A 22,509-nucleotide genomic window follows, 5' to 3' on the forward strand; every position below is an offset into this window, starting at 1 on the left:
GCCCCGCCGGAGAGGTCTTTCAAATGATTCTCTGATTCCTTTTTTTTTTTTGAGATAGAATCTCACTTCGTCACCCAGGCTGGAGTACAGTAGCACAGTCTCGGCTTATTGCAGCCTCCGCCTCCTGGGTTCAAGCAATTTCTTTTTTTTTTTTTGAGACAGAGTCTCGCTGTCGCCAGACTGGATGGAGTGCAGTGGCATGATCTCGGCTCACTGCAACCTCCACCTCCCGGGTTCAAGCAATTCTCCTGCCTCAGCCTCCTATGTAGCTGGGATTACAGGCGGCTGCCACTACGCCCAGCTGATTTTTTATATTTTTAATAGAGACTGGGTTTCACCATGTTGGTCAGGCTGGTCTTGAACTCCTGACCTCGTGATTTGCCTGCCTTGGCCTCCCAAAGTGGTGGGATTACAGGAGTGAGCCACCATGCCTGGCCGGGTTCAAGCAATTCTTGTACCTCAACCTCCCAAGTAGCTGGGATTACAGGTGTGCACTACCACGACCAGCTAATTTTTATATTTTTAGTAGAGACAGGATTTCGCCTTGTTGGCCAGGCTGATCTCGACTGCTAGCCTCACGTGATCTGCCTGCCTCGGCTTCCCAAAGTGCTGGGATGACACGTGTGAGCCACTGCACCTGGCCACCAGTTACTTTTTGTTAAAGGGACTTTGTTTCCTTGAATAAGTGGAATTTCTTTTTTTTTTTTTTTTTTTTTTGAGGTGGAGTCTCGCTCTGTCACCCAGGCTGGAGTGCAGTGGCTCACTGCAAGCTCCGCCTCCCGGATTTACGCCATTCTCCTGCCTCAGCCTCCCGAGTAGCTGGGACTACAGGCGCCCGCCACCTCGCCCGGCTAGTTTTTTATTTTTTCTTTAGTAGAGATGGGGTTTCACTGTGTTAGCCAGGATGGTCTCGATCTCCTGACCTCGTGATCCGCCCGTCTCGGCCTCCCAAAGTGCTGGGATTACAGGCTTGAGCCACCGCGCCCGGCCGGAATTTCTTTTTTTTAAGACGGGGTCTCACCCTGCTGCCCAAGTTGGAAGTTGGAGTGTAGTGGTGAGATCACTCCTTATCGTAGCCTCAACCTCCCAGGTTCAAGTGATCCTCCTATCTCAACCTTGCTAGTAGGTGGGACTAGAGGTATGCATCATCATGCCCAGCTAATTAAAAAATAATATTTTTTTAGTAGAGACACCGTCTCACTGTGTTGCCCAGGCTGGTCTTGAACTCCTGGACTGGAGCAATTCTACTGCCTTGGCCTCCCAAAGAGCTGGGATTATAGACATAAGCCACAGTGCCTGGCCTATAACTGGAATTTTTTTTTTTTTTTTTTTTTTTTTTGAGATGGAGTCTTGCTCTGTAGCCCAGGCTGGGGTGCAGTGGCCGGATCTCAGCTCATTGCAAGCTCCGCCTCCCAGGTTTACGCCATTCTCCTACCTCAGCCTCCCGAGTAGCTGGGACTACAGGCGCCCGCCAACCCACCCGGCTAGTTTTTTCGCATTTTTTAGTAGAGACGGGGTTTCACTGTGTTAGCCAGGATGGTCTCCATCTCCTGACCTTGTGATCCGCCCGTCTCGGCCTCCCAAAGTGCTGGGATTACAGGCTTGGGCCACCGTGCCCGGCCTATAACTGGAATTTTTAATGGAAACCTATGGGCCTTTCAGTTACCGGTTTGCAGTGGAGCATTTGTCTTTGTCTTTTTAAAGTTATACTATAAGAGTAGGTAGAGAGACTCAAATCTGCAGTTCTCTTGACTGATTACTATCCCTTTTTTGTGTTTTGTTTTGTTTTGTTTTTGTTTTGTTTTTTAAAGAGAGGGTCTGGCTCTGTGCCCAGGCTGGAGTGCAGTGCCACGATCTCGGCTCACTGCAATCTCCACCTCCTGAGTTCAAGCGATCCTCCTGCCTCAGTCTCCTGAGTAGTTGGGATTACAGATGGGTGCCACCATGCCCAACTAATTTTTTTTTTTTCTTTTTTTTGAGGCAGTCTCGCTCTCTTGCCCAGGGGAGTACAGTGGCACAATCTCGGCTCACTGCAACCTCTGCGTCCTGGGTTCAGGCGATTCTCCTGCCTCCGCCTCCTGAGTAGCTCCTGGGCGCATGCCACCACGCCTGGCTAATTTTTGTATTTTTAGTAGAGACGGAGTTTCACCATGTTGGCCAGGTTGACCTCGAACTCCTGACCTCAGGTGATCTGCCCACCTATAGCCTCCCAAAGTGTTGGGATTACTGGCGTGAGCCACCGTGCCTGGCCAGGACAGGGATTTTTCTGTTGTCCAGGTTGGTCTTGAACTCCTGCGCTCAAGCTATCTGCCCACCTCTGCCTCCCAAAGTGCTGAGATTACAGGTATAAGCCAATGCGCCTGGCCCTTTCTTTTTCTTTTTTTTTTTTTTTGTGGGTGATTCCTTTGGAATCTGGTGCTTCATTTTTTTGAGTTTTTTGTTGTTTTATTTTTTTAAGTCATAGGAGTTCAGATTCCCTTTTCCATTTGGGATTTTAAAGTTTGAGGTGGGATCTTTGTAATATGTTGGCATGGGGTTTTACAGTTAAAGAAGGAAAGACTTAGATTTTTATTTTTTGCACTCAACACACACATGAATGAATGAGACCCACAAAACTGCTGTTCCTGTCTTTCCTCGACTATTCCATATGGTCTCTAAGAAGTATATGCAGTTGACCCTTGAACAACCTGGGTTTGAACTGTGCAAGTCTGTTTATATATGGATTTAAAAAAATAAATACATTGGAAAATATTTAGGAGATTTGTGACAGTTTGTAAAATCTTACAGATAAACTAGCCTAGAAATATCAAAAAAGTTAAAAAGGTATGTTATGAATGAATAAAATATATGTGGATACTAGTCTATTTTAACATTTGCTACCATGAAATAAATACAAATCTATTATAAAAAGTTAAAACTTTATCAAAACTTATGCACACAAACCGTACATGGCACCATTCACTGTTGAGAGAAAATGTAAACAAATGTAAAGGTGCAGTATTAAATCATAACTGCATAAAATTAACTGTTACATACTGGATGTACTACTGTAATGTTTCATAGCCAACTCCCTGTTACTACTGTGGTGAGCTCAAGTGTTGCAAGTATCCACTTAAAATGCTGTGTGACGCTAGTCATCACCACGTGAGCGTTTCTCTCTCCAGCTAATTGTGTATCACAGTAAAAATTGATCTCTCATGGTTCTTGTATAGTTTTCATTGTGTTTAGTGCAATACAGTAAACCTTGAATAATACTGTAGGACCCACTAGTGCCACTAGTGTTGCTGGAAGTTCTCCTAAGAAGCAGAGAAAAGTTAGAACATCACAAGAAAAATTGCTCAGTTTGTACATAGTTTGAGGTCTGCAGCTGTGGTGGTTCACCATTTCAAGATAAGTGAATTCAGCATAAGGACTGTTGTAATAAAAGAAAAAAGGCTGGGTGTGGTGGCTCACGCCTGTAATCCTAACACTTTGGGAGGCCAAGGCGGGCGGATCACATGAGGTCGGGAGATCGAGACCAGCCTAACCAACATGGAGAAACCCCGTCTTTACTAAAAATAGAAAATTAGCCGGATGTGGTGGTGCATGCCTGTAATCCCAGCTACTCAGGAGGCTGAGGCAGGAGAATCGATTGAACCCAGGAGGCAGAGGTTGTGGTGAGCCGAGATTATGCCATTGCACTGCAGCCTGGGCAACAAGAGCGAAACTCCGTCTCAAAAAAAAAAAAAAAAAAAGAAAGAAAAGGAAAAGACATTCGTTCGTGAAGCCACTGTTTCTGCTTTCATTTATTATGAAATACTTTTTAATCTCATAGTGAAAATGCAGCTTTTATATGGGTGCCAGATTGCTACTATAAGAAATGGATACCTTGGCCGGGTGCAGTGGCTCATGCTTGTAATCCCAGCACTTTGGGAGGCTAAGTCGGGAGGATCATTTGAGGGCAGGAGTTCAAGACCAGCCTGGGCAAGATAGTGAGATCTAAAATATTTAAAAATTAGCTGGGCATGGTGATGCCTGTCTGTGGTCCTGGCTACTCATGGGGATGAAGTGAGAGGATTACTTGAGCCTAGGAGGTTAAGGCTGCAGTGAGCCATGATTGCTCCACTGCACTCCAGTCTGGGTGGCAGAGCAAGAGCCTGTCTCAAAAAAGAAAACAGAAAAGCAAAGCATACCTATAGATTAATATGATTTAGGAAAAAGTAAAGTCATTATATGACAACTTAAAGCAAGAGGAAAGTGAAGGAACTAGAGCTGGAGAATTTAATTCCGGCAATGGATGGTTTGATAATTTTAGGACAATTTGACTTGAAAAATGTCAAGATAACAGGAGGCGTAGCTTCTACTGACCAAGAGGCAGCAGACAGGTTCCCAGACACCATGGGGAAAATCACTGAGGAGAAAGGATATCTGCCTGAACAGGTTTTTAATGAAGATGAAAGTGCCCTATTCTGGGGGAAAGAAAATGCCACAAAGGATATTTATTAGTAAGGAAGAGAAGTAAGAACCAGAATTTAAGGCAGGAAAGGGTAGGCTAACTCTCTCGTTTTGTGCAAATGCAATTGGGTTAATAATCAGGACTACCTTTACCTATAAAGCTACAGTCTTTTGGTTGTACAGCAAGAAGGCATGCACAATGAGAACCTTTTTTTCTGGATTCGTTTCATCAGTGCTTTGTCTCTGAAGTCAGGAAGTACCTTGCCAGTAAGGGACTGCCCTTAAAGCTCTTTTGATATTGGTCAATGCCCCTGGCCACCCAGAACCCCATGAGTTCAACACTGAAGGTGTCAAAGTGGTCTGCTTGCCCCTAGACACAGTGTCTCTAATTCAGCCTCTAGATCAGATGGGTGATAAGGACCTTTCACACTCATTGCACTTGGTACTCTATGCAACGGATTTTAAGTGCTGTGGAAGAAGACACCGATAGAACATCATGAATGTCTGGAAGGATTTCTCCATTGAAGATACCATAGTTGCCCGGGTGGAGTGGCTAACGCCTATAATCCCAGCACTTTGAGAGGCCAAGGTGGGTGGATCACCTGAGGTCAGGAGTGTGAGGCCAGCCTGGCCAATGTGGCGAAACCCTGTCTCTACGAAAAATACAAAAATTAGCCAGGCCTGGTGGCGCATGCCTATAATCCCAGCTACTTGGGAGGCTGAGGCAGGAGAATCACTCGAACTTGGGAGGTGGAGGTTACAGTGAGCCAAAATCGCTTCACTGCGTTCCAGCCTGGGCGACAGAGTGAGACTCCATCTCAAAAAAAAAGATGCCGTAGTTGTTATAGAAGAAATTGTGGGCCAGGTGCAGTGGCTCATGCCTGTAATCCCAGCACTTTGGGAGGCTGAGGTGGGCAGATCACTTGAACCTGGAAGTTAGAGACCAGCCTGGGCAATGTGGTGAAACCACATTTCCACAAAAGATACAAAAATAAGCTGGGCATGGTCATGCATACCTCTAGTCCCAGGTACTCGGGAGGGTCAAAACTGCAGTGAGCGGGTGATCATGCCACTGCACTCCAGCCTGGGCAACAGAGTGTGACCCTGTCTCAGAAGAAAAAGTTGTGAAAACCATCAAGCCGAAAACAATAAATTCCTGCTGAAGAAAACTGTGTCCAGAAATTATGTGTGACTTCATAGGATCTGTGACAGAGCCAATCAAGGAAATCATGAAAGAGATATGGCAAAAATAGAAGGTAAGGGGTGAAAGATTTCAAGAGAGGGATTTTAGAGAAATTCAAGAACAGCACATCAGAGGAATTAACTGAAGATGACTTGATAGAGATGAGTTCTTCTGAGCCAGTGCCAGATGACGAGGAAGAAGACATAGAAGAAACAGTGCCAGAAAACATTGATGTCAGGCAATCTGGCAGAAGGGTTCAGGTTATTTGAGACTGCTTTTGAGTTATTTTAGACTTGGACCCTTCGATGATATGAGCACTAAAACCAAAGCAAATGGTGGAAGAAGAATTGGTACCATATGGAAACATTTTTAGAGAAATGAAAAACCAAGCCTGAGTGTGGAGGCTCATGCCTGTAATCCCAGCAGTTGGGAGGCCAAGGCAGGAGGATCACTTGAGGCCAGGAGTTCAAGACCAGCCTGGGCTGATAGCTTCAGCTATGCAGGAGGCTAGGCCAGGAGGATCACTTAAACCCAGTAGTTCGAGGATGCAGCGAGCTGTGATCATACCACTGCACTCCAGCCTGGGTGATAGAGTGAGACCCTGTTTCTTTTTTTTTTTTTTTTTTTTGAGACGGAGTCTCGCGCTGTGTCACCCAGGCTGGAGTGCAGTGGCGCGATCTCGGCTCACTGCAAGCTCCGCCTCCCAGGTTCACGCCATTCTCCTGCCTCAGCCTCCGAGTAGCTGGGACTACAGGCGCCCGCCACCACGCCCGGCTAGTTTTTCTTTGTATTTTTAGTAGAGACGGGGTTTCACCATGTTAGCCAGGATGGTCTCGATCTCCTGACCTCGTGATCCACCCGCCTCGGCCTCCCAAAGTGCTGGGATTACAGGCTTGAGCCACCGCGCCCGGCCTGAGACCCTGTTTCTAAAAAATAGAAAAAGCAAAAAAAGTTAGACAAATTATAACATTTCTGTAAATTTATACTATGTGTGCCTTCCTCTCCTGCCTCCCCTTCCACCTTCTCTACCTCTGCCAACCCTGAGACACACTCCTCTTCCTCTTCCTCCTCAGTCTATTTGGTTTGAAGACAATGAGGATGAAGACCTTTATGATGATCCACTTTATGATCACTTTATGATGATCCACTTCCATTTAATCAATAGTAAATATATTTTCTTATTTTCTTAATAGTATTCCTTTTTCTAGCTTAATTGTAAGAATATGGTATATAATACATGTCACATACAAAACATATGTTAATCAACTGTTTATATTATTGGTAAGGTTTTCAGTCAACAGTAGGTTGTTAGTAAAGTTTTTGGGGAGTCAAAAGTTATATGTGGATTTTTGATTTTGGTGGGGTTGAGGAGGATGTTGGGCCATTGGGATTGGGTTCATGCCCCCCCCGTCATTATTCAAGGGTCAGTGTACGTACATAAGTCAGTCAGTCCTCACTTAAAGGTCATTAATAGGTTCTTAGAAACTGACTTTAAGCAAAATGACGCATAACAAAACCAATTTTTTTTTTTTTAAGATGAAGTTTCGCTCTTATTGCCCAGGCTGGAGTGCAATGGTGTAGTCTTGGCTTACTGAAACCTCTGCCTCCTGGGTTCAAACAGTTCTCCTGCCTCAGCCTCCCGAGTAGCTGGGATTACAGGCATGCACCACGACGCTCGGCTAATTTTGTATTTTTAGTAGAGATGGGGTTTCTCCATGTTGGTCAGGCTGAAATAAAGACCAAACTTCTACATAAAGACCAAAACACAGCTGGACACAGTGGCTCACGCCTGTAATCCCAGCACTTTGGGAGGCTGAGGTAGGCGGATCACAAGGTCAAGAGATCAAGACCATTCTGGCTAACATGGTGAAACCCCGTCTCTACTAAAAATACAAAAAATTGGCCAGGCGTGGTGGTGGGCGCCTGTAGTCCCAGCTACTCAGGAGGCTGAGGCAGGAGAATTGGCGTGAACCCGGGAGGCGGAGCTTGCAGTGAGCTGAGATCTCGCCACTGTACTCCAGCCTGGGTGACAGGGCTAGACTCCATCTCAAAAAAAAAAAAAAGACCAAAACACTTCTAATATTAAACAGTGAAATATATGTAAACTATACACACATGTAAGAAAGATTAATGAAAACAAATTAGATAATCATTTACCCAAGTATTCCAGCTCAGGATCACAAGTGGCCGGAGCCTATCATGGCAGTTCAGGATGCAAGGCAGAACAACTCTGGACAGGACACCATTCCATCGGGAGGTGTATACCCACACACCCACACTCACTCAGACTGGCACAGCTTAGCATGCCATTTCACCTTACACACACATCTCTGGGATATGGAAGGAAACCAGCATACCCAGAGAAAACCCATGCAGATGTGCCAACTCCACACAGACAGTGGTCCTGGCCAGAAATCAATTTTTGTTTCTTTTTTTTTTTTTTTTTTTTTTTCGGAGTCTCGCTCTGTCGCCCAGGCTGGAGTGCAGTGGCCAGATCTCAGCTCACTGCAAGCTCCGCCTCCCGGGTTCCCGCCATTCTCCTGCCTCAGCCTCCCGAGTAGCTGGGACCACAGGCGCCGCCACCTCGCCCGGCTAATTTTTTGTGTTTTTAGTAGAGACGGGGTTTCGCCGTGTTAGCCAGGATGGTCTCGATCTCCTGACCTTGTGATCCGCCCGTCTCGGCCTCCCAAAGTGCTAGGATTACAGGCTTGAGCCACCACGCCCGGCCAATTTTTGTTTCTTACCAACATTATAAGGGAACAAGCATGGTGCCTTACACCTGTAATCCCAGCACTTTGGGAGGCCGAGGCAGGTGGATCACTTGAGGTCAGGAGTTCGAGACCAGCCTGACCAATGTGACGAAACCCCGTCTCTACTAAAAATACAAAAATTAGCCAGGCGTGGTGGCAGGTGCCTGTAATCCCAGCTACTCAGGAGTCTGAGGCAGGAGAATCACTTGAACCCAGGAAGTGGAGGTTGCAGTGAGCCAAGATCACTCCAGTGCACTCCAGCCTGGGTGACAGAGCAAGATCCTGTCTAAAAAAAAAAAAAAAAAAAAAGTTATAAGGAAACAACACTGAACAAAATGTTATTCAAAGACCTGCTTATATGTGTACACACACACACAGTCATACACTGTTTAGCAACATTTTGGTCAATGATAGACTACATATATGACGGTGGTTCCATAAGATTATATTACTGTATTTTTACTGTACTTTTTCTATGTTTAAATATGTTTAGATACATATTTAAACATAAATATGTTTAAGTATTCATATACTTACCATTGTGTTAGAGTTGCCTCCAGTATTCAGCACAGTAACATGCTATTCAGGTCTGTAGCCTAGGAGCAGTAGGCTCTACCACATAGCCTAGGTGTGTAGTAGGCTATACCATCTAGGTTTGGATAAGTACACTCTGATGTTTGCCTAATGATGCATTTCTCTGAACATATTCCTCTCATTAAGTAATGCATGACTGTACCTATACTTAATATACATAAATACATATATATAGAGAGAGGAAGTCTGTGATTTAAAGATTAATGTTCATACTTGATGAAAAATTTCATATCTTTTTTTCTGATTTGAAATTATTAAAGGTTGAGTATCCCTAAACTGAAGTCCAAAATGCTTAAAAATCTGAAACTTTTTGCACACTGACATGATGCTCAAAGGAAATGCTCACTGGAGCACTTTGGATTTCAGAGTTTTGGATTAGGGATGTTCAATGGGTAAGTATAATGCAAATATTCCAAAATCTGAAAAAAATCCAAAATCTGAAACACTTCTGGTCTCAAGCATTTTGGATAAGGAGTACTTAACTTGTATTTACTTAACAAAAACTTTGTAAGATCTAATTTATGTCTTACAAAAGGCAACATCTTTTTACAGTTAACTGTGAGATAAGCAGGAACAGGTAGCTTCAGAGACTTTTGAGCCAGCTTGCCCCCAAACTGCCCTCCCAAAAGTGAGAATCATTGTTAAAATATTCAAACCAGCCTCTCCTATCTTCTAAAGTAAGTTTTAAAATTTTTACTTCTTAATTTTCCATGGCAGGAACCTTCAGCCTGTGGTGTCATCCTAAGTTTGAGGACCGCTGTCAATCTGTTGTAGAGTTTATTAAGAGAGCCATTATGCACTCCAAGAATGGAAAGTTTCTGTATTTCTTAAGATCCAGGGTTCCAGGTAAGGCTGTATTTCTGTTAATTATTTAACTTAACTTCGGTATGATCCAGTTTAGTGTCAAAAAACACCACCCCCACAAAAGGCCATGGTTAAGCTTCTTTCCCCTGGCTGTTGTAGCTACCACTCCTGGTCCTGTGGTTAATCCCCTGCCTTTGTACGTTAATCTCTCAGCATACTGAGGAAGAATCTTTGCTTCTCTGACCACGTGAATGAGAAAACTGCTTCCACCTCTGATGTCCAGGCATCATGTGAACATTTGACATTTGGAGGTGTCCCTGATCTAGGCATGTCAACATTTATAAGTGAAGGAGAAAGGTGAGAGCTCTCAGGTCCTACCCATAGGAATGGGAAAGGTAAGAGAATGTTTACCAGGAAGGCAGCGCGAGTGTCAGGAGGGCTCAGTCTGGCTAGGCATGGTGGCTCATGCCTGTAATCCCAGCACTTTGAGAGGCCAACGTGGGAGGATTGCTTGAGCCCAGGAATTTGAGACCCCCATCTCTTTAAAAAATTAGCCAGACATAGTGGTACATGCCTGTAGTTCCAGCTAGTTAGGAGGCTGAGATGGGAGGATCGCTTGAGCCCAAGAGGTCAAGGCTGCACTGAGCCGTGATCGTGCCACTGCACTCTAGTCTGGGTGATAGAACAAAACCCTGTCTCCCCCAAAAAAAGAAAAAACAAGGGCCAAATCCAGTTGCACATTGCGCTCTGTTAGGAAGTATCTGCTGTGGGTTTGCCCATGTTGTACTAAACTTGCTGCTGAACAGTAAATTCTTTGTTTTGTATCTTGCCGTCCCTACCATTGATGAATACAAGACCTCTCTCCATTTGGGAGCACTGGGCAGTTGCTATTCTTGCTGGTGTGATTGTATAGTCTTCCTGCACACTAAGTTAGGGAGGTGTCTGTATAGTTTGTGGAGGGCAAGAGGGGATTCTTTGGAGCAATCTGCCTTTATAGTGTTGGTAAGACAAAATGACAAGGACATTAATATGAGGAACTTGTAAGACACAAACAACTTAAGCCAGGCATGGTGGCTCACACTGTAATAATCCCAGTACTTTGGGAGGCTGAGACGGGCAGATTGCTCAAGTCCAGGGGTTCAAGACCAGGCTGGGCAACATGGTGAAACCATATCTCTACAAAATACACAAAAGTTAGCTGGGTGTGATGCCGGGCATCTGTAGTCCCAGCTACTTGGGAGGCTGAGGTGGGAGGATCACTTGAGCCTGGGAGGCAGAGGCTCCAATGAGCCAAGATTAAGCCACTGCACTCCAGCCTGGGTGACACAGTGAGACCCTGTCTCAAAAAGAAAAGGCATGGGGTGGTAGCTCACACCTGTAATCTCAGCACTTTGGGAGGCTGAGGAGGGCAGATCACCTGAGGTCAGGAGTTCGAGACAGCCTGGCCAACATGGTGAAACCCCGTTTCTACTAAAAATACAAAAATTAGCCAGGCGTGGTGGTGGGTGCCTGTAATCCCAGCTACTCGGGAGGCTGAAGAGGGAGAATTGCTTGAACCTGGGAAAGCAGAGGTTGCAGTGAGCTGAGATTGCGCCATTGCACTCCAGCCTGGGTGACAGAGCCCAGACTCTTTCAAAAAAAAAAAAACAAAACAAAAAAATAAACAATTTAAAATGAGAACTTCATGCTTTACCATTGAATCAAATTAAGATTCTTAAACAGAATGCCAAGAAATTGGTCTAAACTGTAGGAGCTCAGGGGAGCCTCAGGCGGAAGACTAGGAACAGGATTGAGCCAGGTGACAGGAATGTTTCTTGTAATCTTGGTGATTTAAATCAGGCATGACAGGGTGTGAACTGTATTAATTCTCACTTCATTTAGTTTTGCCTCAGTGCTGTCAACACAGTTGGGTCTTGTGCAGTTGACTTGCTTAAAGGGAAAAGTTAGATTCCTTCCATATAAGAGTTGACTCTGCTTAGCAGTTTTTAAAGTTTTTGGCTTTTGGGGGGGGTTTTATTTAACAAACATTTGTTTTGCAATTTATTATAAAAAATAAGCTACATTTCTGCCTTCAGAGAAGTCATAGTCTCACAGAGGGGACAGGAAGGAAGACAAAGGTGAGAGCACATGTTCAAGTCAGTATAAAGCTTGTGGCGGTGACCAGCAAGATTAGGGTAGTCAGCTCTGCCTGTGGGCAAGTCTGGAAAATCTCAGAGAGTATTCTGGACTCTGGAGCATCACTCTACTGGTAGAATATTGAGAAACTTCGTGGAATATTGGACTCCTCAGATGCAGCTTATTTCATTCTACAAATGTACCCTGTCTGCAGATATTTTAACCAAGATTCTTAGCATTGTATTAAGGGCTAGAGTGTATAGTGTTTGCCACTGTTAATATTGAGTGCCTGTTAGATGCCAGGTACTGGCCAGGTTCTTTATTTAAAGATATTGACATTTTTACAACAACCTCAAAGTTAGGTAATACAGATCAATCTATAAAAATAATATGGCCTGGCGCGGTGGCTCACGCCTGTAATCCCAGCACTTTGGGAGTCCAAGGTGGGTGGATCACCTCAGGTCAGGAGTTCGAGACCAGCCTGACCCACATGGTGAAACCTTGCCTCTACTAAAAATACAAAATTTGCCGGGCGTGGTGGCACACGCCTGTAATCCTAGCTACTCCAGCAGCTGAGGCAGGAGAATCGCTTAAAACCCAGGAGGCTGATTGCAGTGAGCTGAGATTGTGCTACTACACTCTAGCCTGGGCCCCCAAGCAAGACTCTGTCTCAAAAATAATAATAATAATAATAATAATAATAATAATAATAATGTGTCCAACATGGTGAAACCTCACCTCTACTAAAAATACAAAAATTAGCCAGGCGTGGTGGCGGGTGCCTGTAGTCCCAGCTACTTAGCAGGCTGAAGCAGGAGAATCACTTGAACCTAGGAGGTGGAGGTTGCAGTGAGCCACGATTGCACCATTGCATTTCAGCCTGGGCAACAGAGGGAGACTCTGTCTCCAAAAAAATAAAATAAAATAAATTTAAAAATAAAATAATACATAAGACTTCATTTTGCCAGTGAGGAAACTGAGGCTGAGGCTCAAAAGTTAGATTATGTACTCTAAAGTTAACTCAGTTGATCAGTGCTGAAGCCAGAATTCAAACCTGGGCCCGACTACAAATCCTTGGCTTTATTTCCCACCAGTCTGTTATTGGAAGAGGTAGTAGTAATCAGATTGAAAGTTTGCTGGCATTTATGGAAACTACCTGAAGAAGGTAGAACCATGTTTATTGGGGGCAGGAGGGTGCAAATGCTCCAGTTAAAGATCTGTGTAGACTTAAAATTGTAATCAAGTTGAGAGGGCAAAGCAGAGTTGTTGCCTCTCAACCCTAAGTGACCTCACTTTGAAGGATAGGGCCAAAGAAGACAAAGCCTTTACCACTGTTTGCTGCCCTCTTTTGCTTATCATAAAGGGGAAGGCATTATATAAGCTTGACTTTATTAGAGGAGAGGATTGGGGTGAAGAAGGAGGTAGGTATTAGCATTTAGGTTGAGCTCTGTTAGTCTGCGTCAAGGATTTTAACTTGATCGATTCAGAAAGGATCCTGTGTGTTCAAACTTTGGAATGATGAAAACTGAACACCTACAAGGAGCCAGGTGTTATTCCATTTAACCAAGTGTTATCCTTTGAGGGGATAGTACAGTCTCCTTTTTTTTTTTTCTTTTTGGAAAAGCAAAAGAAACTGAGGTCCAGTGAGTTGCAGAGCTAGGATGCGATCTCAGGTTTTTCTGGCTCAGTTCCCAGAGCTGGATGCAGTAGGAAGGTGTTGAGACTGGTGTCAGGCTGGGCATGGTGCCTCATGCCTGTAATCCCAGCACTTTGGGAGGCCAAGGTGGGCAGATCGCCTGAGCTCAGGAGTTCAAGACCACCCTGGGCAATATGGTGAAATCCCATCTCTACTAAAATACAAAAAATTAGCTGGGCATGGTGGCACACACCTGTAGTCCTAGCTACTTGGGAGGCTGAGACATGAGAATTGCTTGAGCCCCGGAATTGGAGGTTGCAGTGAGCCAAGATCATGCCACTGCACTCCAGCTTGGGCTATGGAGTGAGACTCCATTTCAAAAAAAAAAAAAGACTGGTGTCAAAGGGATACCAGGGATCACAGGAGTTGCAAAGCTAGGACTAATGGGAAGGTTCTGAGTGGTGACAAATAAGGAACAGAGATAAATTAAGTAGAATAGAATAAATTGAATAATTAGCATCTGGGGGAAGAACCCTTGGTAAAATAATGGTGCCTGAGTTTGGTTTGACCTTATCCTTTCTCATTGTTTTTTTTTTTTTTTAATGTAAATATATATATAATTTTTTTTTAATTTGAAGTTTGGGGTTATTGTAATACTGAATCCTGGTCCCAGCAGATCTGAGGTCACTGATTACATCTCAGTCTGGCCTCATCCATTTCACAATTATAAACTAAACCCCTGCTGGGCGCAGTGGCTCACACCTGTAGTCCCAGCACTTTGGGAGGCCGAGGTGGCTGGATCACGAGGTCAGGAGTTTGAGACCAGCCTGGCCAATATGGTGAAACCCCGTGTCTACTAAAAATACAAAAGTTAGCTGGGCGTGGTGGCAGGCGCCTGTAATCCCAGCTACTCAGGAGGCTAAGGCCAGGAGAATTGCTTGAACCTGGGAGGTGGAGGTTGCAGTGAGCCAAGTCTCTGCACTCCAGAGACTATCTCAAAACAAAAACAAAAACAAAAAAAACTAAACCCCTAACACCAGAGAGCAGTGAGAGTGTGACTGATTTCACACAAAACCTCTGATCCTATTAGAGCCAGGCTAAAAGCAAACATACCCTTTTTAATTGAGAGAATCTTCATCTGTAAAGTTCATGAACAAAAAATGTCTTTAAAAAATCATACTTTGATCAGACTTGGTGGCTCACATCTGTAATCCCAGCACTTGTGGGAGGTAGAGGTAGAAGGATTGTTTGAGCCCAGGAGTTCTAGACTAGCCTGGATAATAAAGAGAGACCTCATCTCTACAAAAACAAAACAAAACAAAAACACCTAGCCACACGTGGTGGTATGCGCCTTTGGTCCCAGCTGCTTGGGAGGCTGAGGTGGGAGGATCTTTTAGGCCTGGTAGGTCAAGGCTGCAGTGAGCTGTGATTGCGCCACGGCACTCCAGCCTAAGTGACAGAGTGAGACCCTATCTTAAACAAAAACAAAAACAAAAAAAAACACGCTTTGAGTTGGACAGATCTTTTTTGTTTGTTTTGAGATGGAGTCTCCCCCAGTCACCCAGGCTGGAGTGTAGTGGCATGATCTCGGCTCACTGCAACCTCCTCCACCTCCCAAGTTCAAACGTTTCTCCTTCCTCAGCCTCCCGTACTCGGATGGTATAGGCACCTGCCACCATGCCCAGCTAATTTTTGTATTTTTAGTAGAGACGGGGTTTCACCATGTTGGCCAGGCTGGTCTTGAACTCTTGACCTCATAGTCCGCCTGCCTTGGTCTCCCAAAGTGCTGGGATTACAGGCGTGAGCCACCACACCAGGCCGAATTGGACAGCTTTTTAAGGAAATTGGTTACTTCCTCTTTTGTAACTCTTGTTAAGTTTATAATTACTTGTTCAGTGACATGTCTTCCCTGTTTATCAGAGTTTCTCAGCTCAGCATTATTGACATTTTAGGCTGGACAGTTTTTTGTTGTGGGGTCTGTCCTGTGTATTAGAGGAAGCCCTAACTTTTGCCCACTAAATACCAGGAGCACTCACCCGCCCCCCCAAAGCTGTGACAATCACATTATGTCTCCATATGTCCCTGGGGGCCAAAATCATACCCAGTTGGGAACCATTGCTATATACCATAGTGGTTAAAAAGTACAGGTTCTGGATCCAGAGCACCGAGTGCTACCCCAGGTCCTGCCAGTTATTAGCTCTGTGATCTTAGGCATGAACTGAACCTCTCTTGCCTCAGTTTCCTCAACAGTAAAATGGGGATGATTATAGTACATAACTTATAGGGTTGTTTAGAGGAATGCAAGAATTAACTCATGTAAAATATTTAAGACAATGCCTGACACAGAGTAAGCACTCAACAGATGTTACTTTTCTCAGTGGTCTCTAAGATGTAGGTGCATAGGAAGTGTTTAAGGTGGTATCTCTGGTGTTCTCCTGGCCCTATAAAGGTGGTACTCAAGATATATGTGTTGAATGATACTCTGGGTGGCCCCTCAGATATCCTTGTGATATCCTTTGAGATGCCCTTTGTCGTTATTTTATCTTACCTATCTGATTGCCAGGTCATCCAGAGCAAGAACTGTCTTTCCTTTGCTCTATATTATTTTGAGACAGAGTCTTGCTTTGTAGTGCCCAGGCTGGAGTGCAGTGGCGCAATCTCGGCTCACCACAAACTCTGCCTCCTGGGTTCAAGCAATTCTCCTGAGTAGCTGGAATTACAGGCGCCCACCATCACGCCCGGCTAATTTTTTGTATTTTTTAGAGACGGGGTTTCACCGTGTTGGTCAGGCTGGTCTCGAACTCCTGACCTTAGGTGATCCACCCGCCTCGGCCTCCCAAAGTGCTGGAATTACAGGGGTGAGCCACCGCGCCCAGCCTGCTCTATATTATTTTGTATATTAGAACACTCAAACATTTGCTGATGAGGTATTAGGCATACTAAGAAGAGATTATTACACTTATGCTTGTGAAAGAAGGAAGCCAGGAGTCCTTTCCTGGGGATTTGTGACCAGTGTCTCTGGGCATCTCCCCAGTAAGTGGTTTGTCCTTATTTTATAGGTACAGGGTCATGCCACTGATTGGGCTCCCCTCCTTGCTCTGGCTGCATGACCCCCTCCAGCAACACTGTAAGACTCCCTTGAGTGTATTTGCAAACTAGACTTATTCCTGGATTATTACCTTCTTTATGTTTATTTGTTTGGTATGCAGAATGATGTAATAAACCCTATGTATCCATCACCCAGCCCCAGCAACCATCAGCCCATGGCCACTCCTGCCCTGTTTGTATACCTGTCCACTTCTTCATTGCATACTAGTGTTTTGTTTTTAAATATACTTTTGTTTTGTTTTGTTTTGAGACAGGGTCTCTGTCACTCAGGCTGGAGTATAGTAGTGCAGTCATGCCTTGGCCTCCCAGGCTTAAGTGATCCTTCCACCTCAGCCTCCCGAGTAGCTAGGACTACAGTCATGGGCCACCATGGTTGGCTAATTTTTCAATTTTTTTGTTGAGACAAGGTGTTTCTATGTTGCGCAGGCTGGTCATAAACTCCTGGGCTCAAGTGATCTTCCCTCCTCAGCCTTCCAAAGTGTTGAGATTACAGGCATGAACCACCATGCCCAGGTTCTTTTTTTTTTTCTTTGAGATGGAGTCTCCCTCTGTCACCCTGGCTGGAGTGCAGTGGTGCGATCTCGGCTCACTGCAACCAGCCACCTCCTGGGTTCAAGCGATTCTCCTGCCTCAGCCTCCTGAGTAGCTGGGATTACAGGCACGCACCACCTGGCTAATTTTTTTTTTTTTTTTTGAGACGGAGTCTTGCTCTGTCGCCCAGGTTGGAGTGCAGTGGCACGATCTTGGCTCACTGCAAGCTCCGCCTCCCGGGTTCATGCCATTCTCCTGCCTCAGCCTCCCGTGTGCTGGGACTACAGGCGCCCACCACCGCACCCGGCTAATTTTTTTTTTGTATTTTCAGTAGAGATGGGGTTTCACCGTGTTAGCCAGGATGGTCTCGATCTCCTGACCTCGTGATCCGCCCATCTCGGCCTCCCGAAGTGCTGGGATTACAGGCGTGAGCCACCGCGCCCGGCCTTAATTTTTTTATTTTTAGTAGAGACAGGGTTTTACCGTGTTGGTCAGGCTGGTCTTGAACTCCTGACTTCGTGATCCATCTGCCTCAGCCTCCCAAAGTGCTGGGATTACAGGCGTGAGCCACTGCACCCAGCTCTTTTTTTTTTTTTTTTTTGAGATGGAGTTTTGCTCTTATTATCCAGGCTAGAATGCAGTGGCACAATCTTGGCTCACTGCAATCTCCGCCTTCCGGTTTCAAGCAATTCTCCTGCCTCAGCCTCCCAAGTCACTGGGATTACAGGTGCCCGCCACCATGCCCAGCTAATTTTTTGTATTTTTAGTAGAGATGGGGTTTCATCATGTTGGTCAGGCTGGTCTCGAACTGCTGACCTTGTGATCCACCCGCCTCAGCCTCCCAAAGTGCTGGGATTACAGGTGTGAGCCGCCAGGCCCGGCAGCACTTCTATTTTAATTTGTGGTTTTCTTCCTCCATTTCTTTTTCCCTTTTTTTCTTGCAATTTATATATTTAAAATATTGTTCTGTCTGGAGTTTACCTATTGCATCTCCATGACATTGTTTAATATGTTTCTCTGTCCTCTGAATTTTCTGTAAAATGGTAATTGAATCCAAAGGCTCACCCAATTTGGATTCGCTGGGGATGGGGAGCGGCATGACAGCACTACTTCATCTAAATTTCTTTTCTTTCTTTTTTTTTTAATAAAATAGAAAACCACAAAAATCATATGCATGGTTTAATATTATTATTATTATTATTATTATTATTATTATTTTTGAGATGGAGTCTCGCTTTGTTGCCCAGGCTGGAGTGCAGTGGTGCGATCTCGGCTCACTGCAAGCTCCGCCTCCCGGGTTCACGCCATTCTCCTGCCTCAGCCTCCCGAGTAGCTGGGACTACAGGCGCCCACCAACCTCGCCCAGCTAGTTTTTTGTATTTTTTAGTAAAGACGGGGTTTCACCGTGTTAGCCAGGATGGTCTCAATCTCCTGACCTCGTGATCCGCCCATCTCGGCCTCCCAAAGTGCTGGGATTACAGGCGTGAGCCACAGTGCCCGGCTGGTTTAATATTATTATAAGATGAATACCACTCAGGCAAAGGAACCAAAACTTTTCCAGGTGCTCCAGAAATCCTTCCGTGTTCCCCATACTAATCTCTACAACTGTCTTTATAATAATCACTTCCTTTCATTTTTCCATGAATGCTTTTATCACCCAAATGTGTATCCCTGAGCACTATAGTTTGATGTTGCTCATTTAAAAAAATTTTCATATCGGGAGGCCGAGATGGGTGGATCACGAGGTCAGGAGATCAAGACCATGCTGGCTAACCCGGTGAAACCCCGTCTCTACTAAAAAATACAAAAAACTAGCCGGGCAAGGTGGCGGACGCCTGTAGTCCCAGCTACTTGGGAGGCTGAGGCAGGAGAATGGCGTAAACCCGGGAGGTGGAGCTTGCAGTGAGCCGAGATCCCGCCACTGCACTCCAGCCTGGGCGACAGAGCGAGACTCCGTCTCAAAAAAAAAAAAAAAAAAAAAAAAAAAAATTCATATCTTTTAAATCTCTTATTCTTGGATTTTTCTTTCATTTCCTTACAGTTTACTTACTGAATAATTGGGCTGTTTGACCTGGAGAATTTCCCTAGATTTTACTAATTACATACTCTTGTTGGAGTTTAGCATGTTGTCCTGTCTTCTGTATTTCTTACAAATTAGCAGGAGTCTGATTCAAACTCAGGCTTGGCTGAACATATAATAGTAGTTCATGCCTAAAATCCCAGCACTTTGGGAGGTGAGGCAGGGGGATCGCTTAAACCCAGGAGTTCAAGACCTGCCTGGGCAACATGGTAAGACCCTGTCTTTACCAAAAAAATAAATTAAAAATTAGCCGAGGCTAGGCGCAGTGGCTCAGGCCTGTAATCCCAGCACTTTGGGAGGCCGAGGCAGGTGGATCACCTGAGGTCAAGAGTTTGAGACCAGCCTGGCCAACGTGGAGAAACCCCGTCTCTACTAAAAATATAAAAATTAGCCAGGCATGGTGACCCATACTTGTAATCCCAGCTACTTGGAAGGTTGAGGCAGGAGAATTGCCTGAACCCAGGAGGCGGAGATTGCAATGAGCCAAGATTGCGCCACAGCACTCCAGCCTGGGTGAAACAGGGAGGCTGTGTCTCAAAAAAAAAAAAAAAAAAAAAAGCCAGGAGGCTGAGGCAGGGTAATCGCTTGAGTTCATGATGTCAAAGCCACACTGAGCTATGTTCATGCCACTGCACTCTAGCCTGGGCGACAGAATGAGACTGTATCTCAAAAACAAACAAAAAAACTGAGGCTTGATCCTTTTAGCAAGATTATATAGGCAGTATTTGGCATGCCCATAGGAAACACATGGTGTCTGGTTGTGTCTCTTTTTGTGATCTTAGCAGCTGTTCATTGGGAGTTGCAAAATCATGATACTCTAATTTTATCACTTTTTATTTATTAGATGGAATAGTTTTTTAGAGACATTTCTCCTCAACTTTTACCAAATTCATATAGAAAAAGCAGGATAAATGCTTGATTCTTTTTCTTTATTTACTAATTTTCAAGATAATGAATTGGTTCCGTATCATCCTTTGAAGGTGATCATTTAAAAATTATAATTAATGGCCGGGCGCGGTGGCTCACGCCTGTAATCCCAGCCCTTTGGGAGGCTGAGGCGGGTGGATCATGAGGTCAGGAGATTGAGACTATCCTGGCTAACACGATGAAACCCAGTCTTTACTAAAAATACAAAAAATTAGCTGGACCTGGTGGCGGGCGCCTGTTGTCCCAGCTACTCGGGAGGCCGAGGCGGGAGAATGGCGTGAACCCGGGAGGCAGAGTTTGCACCGTGTTAGCCGAGGATCATGTCTCTGCATCTCCTGACCTCGTGCATCCGACCCAGCCTCGGCCTCCCAAAGTGCTGGGATTACAGGCTTGAGCCACCGCGCCCGGCCTATATTTTTTATCATATATATATATATGTGATTAATTCAGCCAGGTGCAGTGACTCACGCCTGTAATCCAAGACTTTGGGAGGCCAAGGCAGTTGGATCACCTGAGGTCAGGAGTTGGAGACCAGCCTGGCCAATATGGCAAAACCTTGTCTCTACTAAAAATATAAAAAATTAGCTGGGCATGGTGGCATGTGCCTGTAATCCCAGCTGCTTGGGAGGCAGGGGCAGAAGAATCGCTTGAACTCAGGAGTCAGAGGTTGCAGTGAGCTGAGATCGCACCACTGTACTCTAGCCTGGGTGACAGAGAGACACTGTGTCTCAAAAATATGTATATATATATTTTATATAAATATATATAAAATTCATGGAATTAAACATACGTAATGGCTTTCTTTCTTTTTTTTTTTTTTTGAGACAGAGTCTCGCTCTGTCACCCAGGCTAGAGTGCAGTGGCACGATCTCGGCTCACTGCAACCTCCAACTCCCGGGTTCGAGTGATTCTCCTGCCCCAGCCTCCCATGTAGCTGAGATTACAGGCACGTGCCACCACGCCTGGCTAATTTTTTTGTATTTTTAGTAGAGATGGGGTTTCGCTATGTTGGCCAGGCTGGTCTTGAACTTCTGATCTCAGGTGATCCAGCTGCCTCGGCCTCCCACAGTGCTAGGATTATAGGCATAGGTGTGAACCACTGTGCCTGGCCCACTTACTGGCTTTTAATTCATTACAGTTACAATTATTGAAGCTCGTATTGTCTCACCTTTGGCCAGCAGAAGGCTCTTCATGTTGGGGTATTTCTTTTTCCCTCTTTCCCTCCCTTCCTTCCTTGCTTTTATCTAACAATTTTATTGAGATATAATTCACATAACATGCAATTCACCCATCTAAAATGTGTCATTCAAAGCCAAGGAAGGTAGATTGCTTGAGCCTAAGGGTTCAAGTCCAGCCTGGGCAACATGGCACGAAACCCCATCTTGATAAAAAAAAAAAAAAAAACATAAATTAGCTAGGAGCGGTGGTGAGCACCTGCATTCCCAGTTCCAGCTACTCAGGAGGCCAATGCAGGAGAATTGCTTGAACCCAGGAGGCAGAGGTTGCAGTGAGCTGAGAACACACCACTGCACTTCATCCTGGGCAACAGAACAAGACTGTGTCTCAAGAAAGAGAAAAAATACTGTGCAATTCAGTGGTTTTTAGTATATTCACAGAGTTGTACAACAATCACCACAATCAATTGTAGAATGTTTTCATCACACCAAAATGAAAACCTCAGACTATTAGCAGTTACTCCCTATTCCCTCTACCTCCTGGCCCCTACCAACCACTGATCTGTTTTCCGTTTCTATGGATTTGACTATTTGGTACATTTCACATAAATGGAATCATACAATATTTTTATGTCTTGTTTCTTTTACTTAGCATAATGTTTTCAAAGTTCACCAGTGTCATAGCATGTGTCAGCACTGCATTCCTTTTTATGACTGAGTAACATTCCACTCTGGATATACCACATTTTGTTTCTCCATTCTTTAGGTCGTTTGCACTTTTTGGCTATTATGAGATAAATAATGCTGCTTTGAACATTCATGTACAGCTGTTTATGTGAATATCTTTTCAATTCTCTTGGATATATTCCTAGGCATGAAATTGCTGGGTCATATGGTAATCCCATGTTTAACCCCATGCCAGACTCCCAAAACAACTGCACCCAAGACTTTGTTATTGTCCATCTTTTTGAATATAGCCATCCTAGTGAGTATGAAGTGGTATTTCATTGTGGTTTTGATTTGCATTGCCTTAATGACTAATGATGTTAACATCTTTTCATCTGCTTATTGGCTACTGTGTGTCTCTTCACATCCTTTGCTCATTTTGTAATTGAGCTGTTTGTCTTCTTATTGAGTTATGAGTTCTTTACAGGCTGGGCATGGTGCCTATA

The 22,509-nt window shown here is 44.7% G+C and overlaps 1 protein-coding gene across 4 annotated transcripts in view; it reads left to right on the top strand.

The window, feature by feature from the left end:
• SOCS7 (suppressor of cytokine signaling 7) overlaps window positions 1-22,509 on the top strand; it is a 57,175-nt gene that overhangs the window by 18,038 nt on the left and 16,628 nt on the right. For 3 of the 4 annotated variants that reach the window (XM_009190457.3, XM_021929136.2, XM_021929137.2), the window contains one exon: window positions 9,679-9,807. In XM_009190457.3, the coding sequence (XP_009188721.4) occupies window positions 9,679-9,807 (129 nt within the window). Of the gene's footprint in view, window positions 1-9,678; window positions 9,808-9,978; window positions 10,123-22,509 lie in introns of all 4 variants that reach the window. The other variant, XR_002518131.2, reaches the window with a different exon arrangement.

Source organism: Papio anubis, chromosome 17 (genome assembly GCF_008728515.1).
Source record: "Papio anubis isolate 15944 chromosome 17, Panubis1.0, whole genome shotgun sequence".
Lineage (NCBI taxonomy): Eukaryota > Metazoa > Chordata > Mammalia > Primates > Cercopithecidae > Papio > Papio anubis.